This window comes from Sturnus vulgaris, chromosome 23 (assembly GCF_052056855.1).
Source record: "Sturnus vulgaris isolate bStuVul1 chromosome 23, bStuVul1.hap1, whole genome shotgun sequence".
NCBI lineage: Eukaryota > Metazoa > Chordata > Aves > Passeriformes > Sturnidae > Sturnus > Sturnus vulgaris.
The window spans coordinates 3,834,954-3,841,774 of record NC_142265.1 but is presented as its reverse complement, the minus strand read 5'-3'; the positions used below and the strand labels follow the sequence as shown (position 1 = coordinate 3,841,774).

Here is a 6,821-nt window from a genome sequence, read left to right as displayed (position 1 = left end):
GAGCGCTAATTGGCATGGAGCTGGAACGCAGCCTGGATGCCACCGGGCTTCGTTTTAGAGCCTGGGAAGAGGGGGAAAAAAAAAAGCCGAGGGGAGCTCCTTTGAGGTGGGGGTTCAGCTTTGCAAAATACCCCTCCTAAAGAAAACTCCAGCTTAGCTTAATGGGGTGTTCAGAGCCCAAAATGCCATTGGATTGTCCGCGGAGGGGATGGCAAATCTCAGTTGGGCTCCATAGGGTGATGCCCCCCACCCCAAGCGTGTCCCAGGGACTGGAAAAACATGGAACTGGGGGTCTGTAACCGGGGAAAAATTGCAAATCTGAGTGGTTTTTCCTCAAATAAATGTCAGCTCGAGGCCGCCGAGGAGGCGAAAGCCACCAGGACACAGGGCTCTATTGAGAAAGGAAAGAACAAAAAAAAAAAAAAAAAAAAAAAAAAAAGGGAAAAAAATAAATTAGCCGGGCGAAGAGCCAAGCCGGGAGCTCCGAGGGACGTGCCCAGAGTGGGGAAGCGGAGCAATTCGGGGGGCGAGCCTGCCCGAAATGTGGGGAGCGCCGGCTGCCCCGCGGGGCCATCCCGCTCCCCCCTGCTTGCTGCCGGTGACCTGGCTTCTGGCGCTGCATGCAGGTAGGGACTTTTCCCATTTTTTTTCCACGGTTTTCCCGTTTTTTCCGTGGATCTTGGGGGTATCCAGATGGAGGATGAGGGCCGGGGGGAGTGATGAGGGTGGTGATACCCTATGGGGGGGGTTGGAGGGAGGGTTGTTGTGCTGTCGAGCGTACCCTCTGCTTCGGAGCTGGCAAAAAAAGGGGTAAAATTGGAAACGAAAACTGGGGAAAACACTTTTGTGGAGCCAAGCAGGTTCTGATGTGGGGGAGGATTTGGCACCGCCCCCACCCTGAGCTTCTCCCCAGATTTTTTCTTCCCTGAACCCCATTTTTTCCTAATTTTTTAGCATGTCCAAATATTTTCTCTTACCCATTCTTCATCTTTCCTTAAAAAGTCATTTTTCACCCGATTTCTAGGCTTGCCTCATGCCACTGCAACCCCGGTTTTCTCCATTCTCTAAATCCTCATATTTTGGAATTCAATGAGCCCCCAGCCGCCCCATCCCAGGTCTGGCAACACAGAAAATCACTTTCAACTATTTTGTTCCTTTTTACCAAAGTTTGCACCCAAAAGCAGCCCTGGGGAGGCCCCATTTCTCTTCAGATGAGGAGGATGGATGAAAAACAAAACCAACTGAGTTCTTTGCTGGCTTTGATTTAGACCCTAAAAACAGCCAGGGCTGTGGCAAGGACACCCCACAAAATACTGCAGGGCTTTTTAAAAAAAAAAAAAATAAATAAAAATAGGGATTTGTGGCACAAAATAGTGTGAAAATGAGGATTTTTTGGTGTTTTTTTTTTTACAAAAGCCATTGAAAAGGGCTGAGAGATCTCCATCCCTAAGCCAAGGATGCTGTAGGAAAATAGAACATTCCCATATTTATTAATGAACTCCCACATTTCTTCCTCCAGAGCGGAGAAAAAATTAGGAATAAAGGGAAGAAATGGTTAAAGAGCAACGATTTGGCAGTGCACGGGGAGGGGGCAAGGATGCATTGGAGGCCACATCCCCATCCCATGCCTTGGCCTTTCTCTGTGGGGTGAGGGTTCCCCTAAATTTGGCGAGTCGGGGAATGTTTGTGGGGCCGAGAGCGGCGCTGCCGGGGAGGAAGGACGGACGGACGGATGCTGCATACCAATAGGTCCCATGACTTTTCGGGCTTGTTTAGGGCCTTTCTTGCTCCTGCTTCACCCAGCCCAGCTGGTTTTCCCACTCTCCCCTCCTCTTCAATATGGGGTTTGTTCGCTGTCGGTGACGGTATCCGTATGGGGGGCTCACGGATGGGACCGCTGGGATGTCAGGAGGGTGATGCTAAGGTATTTTGGGGAGGGAGAATGTTTTGAGGAGTCCCCTCCTCCAGAAAATCATGTTTTTATACTTTTTCCCTGCCTTTTTTGGCTTAAAACCAGCGATGAGGAGCAGTGCACGTGCACAGACTCGCGTGATGCAGTTTTGCATCTGAGGGGGCTTTGTCTGCATCCAGTGGAGATGGGGGTGGGACACAAAATCCTTCCCCCCCACCATTTTTTGGGGAATTAAGGTATCTTTGAAAAGCATTGCACTGATCCGAGCACTGGCATCTCTCACTCCCCAGGCAGCTTTTGCAGGGCAATGATACAACTTTGCCAAGGGATTCTGCCTCCCACTCCCTGCATTTTTGCAAGTGATGTGTGCATTTTTGCAAAGGGTTGCATCGACCTGGCTGCAGGAGCACTCCCCCTGCATTTTTGGGGGTGACAGATTAATTTCTGCAAAGGGTTGCATTGACCCATTGCAGGAGAGCTCCTGCCCATGCCCTGCACATTTAGGGGGCACCACATGCATTTTTGCAGAACCCAGCAACAGGAGGTGTGCCATCCACACCTCTTCCTTGCATTTTTGGGGTGATGCATGCATTTTTGCAAAGGGTTGGTTGCATTGACCTGACTACAGGAGCACTCCCACCTCCTATGCAGCTTTGGGGGGGGTGATAATGCATCATTGCAGGGGGTTGCATCGACCCACCTCCCATGCTCAAAGCAATTATGGGGGTGATTCCTTGATTTTTACAATGCATTTCCCATGCTCAAAGCAATTTAGGGGGTGATTCCTTGATTTTTACAATGCATTGTGTTGATCTGAGCACAGGAGGGCTCCTACCCCTCACGCTTTTGGGGTGACACATACCTTTGCAAATCTTACGGAACCGAGTTGGGCACCTTGGGGGTGCTCAGCACAGCTCCACCTTGGGGTTTCCCTGTTTTCTCCATGCTTGCACCCCACTGACTCTCCCCACACCCCAAGGTCTGCTGGCAGGGGTGAACATCACCAGCCCCACGCCGCTGGTGCGCGGCACGGCGGGCAAAGCGGCGCTGCTGTCCGTGCGCTACGCCAGCGCCAGCGCCGACAAGCCAGTGGTCAAGTGGCAGCTGAAGAGGGACAAACCCGTCACCGTCGTCCAGTCCATCGGCACCGAGATCATCGGCAACCTACGGCCCGACTACCGCGACCGCATCCGCGTGCTGGAGAACGGCTCGCTGCTCATCAGCCCCTTGCAGCTGGCTGATGAAGGCGCTTACGAGGTGGAGGTGTCCATCACTGACGACACTTTCACCGGCGAGAAGACCATCAACCTCACCGTGGACAGTAAGGGCAAGAAGGATACCCAGTGGTGACTGGGTTATCTATGGGATGTCTCCCCTCACTGCATATTGGGAGGGTTTTCAGCTGGGAGGTGGTTTTGGGGGTTTTGGGGGTTTCCACCACCCTATGTAGACAAGCTGGTGGGGTTTTGATGTCTCTTTCTGTCCCCTGAGCCATGGCATCACTGTGGTTCCTCTACTTGCCCACAGTTCCCATCTCAAAGCCACAAGTGCTGGTGGCCTCCTCAACGGTGCTGGAGCTCAGTGAGTTCTTCACCCTCAACTGCTCACACGAGAATGGCACCAAACCCACCTACACCTGGCTGAAGGACGGGCGGCCGCTGAGCAACGACTCCCGCCTGCTCCTGTCCCCTGACCAGAAGATCCTCACCATCACCCGTGTTCTCATGGCTGATGATGATGTCTACAGTTGCCTGGTGGAGAACCCCATCAGCCACGGCCGCAGTGTCCCCGTGAAGCTCACAGTTTACCGTAAGCCAGCCCTTCTCCCTCCTGCACTCCCAGGTTTGGCCATCCCTTGCACATGCTTTCAGCTAAAATTTGTTGGGGGATTGTCCCCCTTCATTCCTCTCCTGCAGGCCGGAGCTCTCTCTACATCATCCTTTCCACGGGCGGCATCTTCCTTCTTGTCACCCTGGTGACAGTTTGTGCCTGCTGGAAACCCTCCAAGAAGTATGTCTGGGGATAACATGGGAGACAAGGGGGTTGTTCCATCTTGTCCCATCCTGTCTTGTCCTGTCCTGTTTTGTCCCATTTAATCTCTCCCCATCCTAACCTGCCCTGTCCCATACCATCCTTCTCATCTCATCTTGACATCCTACCCCATGCCATGCCATGCCATGCCATGCCATGCCATGCCATGCCATGCCATGCCATGCCATGCTGTGCCGTGCTGTGCCATGCAGTGCTGTGCTGTCCCATGCCATTCTATCCCATCCTACCTTGTTCCATCTCTCTTGTCTTTATTCTATTCTATTCTATTCTATTCTATTCTATTCTATTCTTATTCCTATTCTATTCTATTCTATTCTATTCTATTCTATTCTATTCTATTCTATTCTATTCTATTCTATTCTATTCTATTCCATTCCATTCCATTCCATTCCATTCCATTCCATTCTATCCCATCCCATCCCATCCCATCCCATCCCATCCCATCCCATCCCATCCCATCTCAACTCTCCCTCCCTGCAGTATTCGACCCTCCCCTGCAGTTCCCCCACTGCCTCTAACACGATGCCAGTGCTGCCCCACCCCCTTATCCCTTTCCAGGGAGAAGCGACAAGCGGAGACACAACCAACCTCTGACTACGCTGAGCAGGACGAGGAGCGCCTGAAGCACGAGGGTGAGTGCCGGCCTCGGCGTGGCGGGGGCGGGCTGGGGGAGCACCAAAGCTCCCGGCATGGTGAGCAGCACCTTGCTTCCACACAGCCGAAGGCATCACACGGAGCGGCGAGCACGAGCGCAAGAACCCAGTGGCTTTGTACATCCTTAAAGATAAGGTGAGAGCCGGTAGCGCCAGTAGCACCAGTAGCTCCAGTAGCACGCCGGCAGCGACCCAGCACAGGGTCTCGCACATGTCCCACGCTTTTCTCCTCTTGGCTTTTGGCAGGACTCGCCAGAGGCGGAGGAGGATTCCCTGCCTGAACCCCGCGGCACAGTTGAGCCAGGTTACACCAGCTCGCCAGTACCAGCAGCCGGCCGCTCGCCAGGACCAGTGGGGCGTTCGACTCGCCGTTACCATCGCTCGCCAGCCCGCTCACCCGCCTCGACTCGGACCCACAGGTCACCACCGGGCTCGCCGGCACGGTCCCGCGGCGCTCCGCGGCTGCTGCGGACTGCCGGCGTGCACGTCATTCGGGAGCAGGAGGAGGCCAACGCCGTGGAGATCAGTGCCTGAACAGGGCGGACTGTGCGCGCTTTGGTGGCAGCGTGCAAGGAGCAGGGACAGCAGCACGGCCACGCTTCCGCCACCGAGCGAGCGGGGACACCGGCACAGCCCTGCTCCCACCACTGGGCGTCATTCCGCTCGGCGTAAAGTCACTAATTTCCTATTGATCCCACCCAGAGCTCCCCTCTTCCGTCCCCCATCTTCCTGGGACATCGCTTTAATGGCTTTCTCGCCGGGACGAGCGTGCAGGGAGCGTGCAGAAAGCACACGCGTGTGCGGAGAGAACATGCAATCAGTGCACGGGGAGAGTGTGCCAGAGGGTGTGTGTGGAGCACAGAGCAAGCATGCATGGGGCGTGCAGGACGGCAATGGACTGTGCACACAGGGTGCACGAGGGTGTGCAGCAAGTGTGCACACAGCGTGCAAAGAGGATGCACAGAGCATGAGGAGCCCATGGGGAGAGCACAGATGGAGCGGGCAGCTAAGACTGCACAAAGTGTGCACAGAGTGCGTGTGGAGTGTGCAGAGTGGCCACTGAGCCTGCATGGCCTTTGTGACCGTGCCAACACCGGGTGTGTGTTCCGAGTGTGCACAGTGTGCAAAGTGTGCATGGAGGATGTGGCGTGAACACGCACACAGCATTTATGCAAAAAGTGTGAGCAAAGAGGGTGCGTGCAGTGCTTGCACAAAGCACACACCGAGAGTGCACGGTGTGTGTGGAAAGAGTGTGCACAAAGCAAGCAGAGTGTGCTCAGAGCAGGCATAAGAGTGAACCTGCAGGGCTGGCACATGGAGCCTGCAGTGAGTGTGCAAAGAGTGCGTGTGCAGTGCTTTCACAGGGGGTGTGTGGTGCGTGTGGAGAGAGCGAGCACAAAGCAGCTGAGCACGCTTGGAGTGTGCACACGCACACAGGGAGCACACACGTGTGTGCAAGAGCACGGTGCCCACCCGCAGTGGCACAACCCCCGTGCATGGAGCAGGACATGCACTGGCACACAAGCTCGCCCGAGGGCACAACATGCATCAGGCGGTCTCAACAGGGGCGTCCCTCCTGTCCCCCAGCTCCCCAGCTGCAATGTCCCCTAAATGTGGGCTGCAAGCCTTGGCCCAAGCATTGCCCCTTTGCCATGGTAGGATTTTCTGTGAAAATCCCCCGGTTTTGGGGCACACGACGCTGTCTCTCCCCAAGCCTTCATGGGAAATAGGTTTAGGATGAAAAGCAGAGAGTGACTGGCCAAGCGAGCCGGGCCCTGGGGCACCCGGGGTGGGTGCCAGGGCACCCCGGAGTGCTCGGGGTGCACTACTAACCAATAAACTAAACGTACTACCCGTCCAGTGGTGGCACCCTTGGGTGTCTTTGTGGGACAGGGGTCCCCCAGGGTGGGGGGACACATGAGAAGTGGCTGACAGGTAAGACCACACAAACCCCATGCACCTGGCTGGCACTCCACCTGGCACTTGAAGACCTTGGAATGTTCCCTCTGGTACCTACTGATGGTGTCCTCAGCTGAGAGCCCATTTCTTCTTAATTTGTCTTCCTCTGAATATGGTGAAGGAAAAGGGGAATTTATTCTGACTAATTAAATTCATTAACTGCTGGTGTCCCCCACTCTACTGTCTGCGGGTGCTGCCACCGTGGCCGGGCGCTCCCACTGCCACAGGACGGCTGAGCTGTTTGT

The 6,821-nt window shown here is 54.9% G+C and overlaps 1 protein-coding gene across 1 annotated transcript; it reads left to right on the top strand.

The window, feature by feature from the left end:
• The first annotated feature begins 468 nt into the window (after positions 1 to 468).
• On the top strand, positions 469 to 6,477 carry HEPACAM (hepatic and glial cell adhesion molecule). The gene is made up of 7 exons (XM_088177793.1): positions 469 to 626; positions 2,892 to 3,233; positions 3,440 to 3,721; positions 3,829 to 3,922; positions 4,523 to 4,596; positions 4,683 to 4,753; positions 4,864 to 6,477. The coding sequence occupies exons 1-7, from the start codon at positions 542 to 544 to the stop codon at positions 5,149 to 5,151; spliced, it is 1,236 nt and encodes a 411-aa protein (XP_088033919.1). The 5' UTR covers positions 469 to 541; the 3' UTR covers positions 5,152 to 6,477.
• The last annotated feature ends 344 nt before the right edge of the window (positions 6,478 to 6,821 follow it).

Coding starts and splice junctions, on each gene's coding strand:
- HEPACAM (XM_088177793.1), top strand. CDS start 542: ATGTGGGGAGCGCCGGCTGCCCCGCGGGGCCATCCCGCTCCCCCCTGC. Junction 3,234..3,439: donor CATCAACCTCACCGTGGACA/GTAAGGGCAAGA, acceptor ACTTGCCCACAG/TTCCCATCTCAAAGCCACAA. Junction 4,597..4,682: donor GGAGCGCCTGAAGCACGAGG/GTGAGTGCCGGC, acceptor GCTTCCACACAG/CCGAAGGCATCACACGGAGC.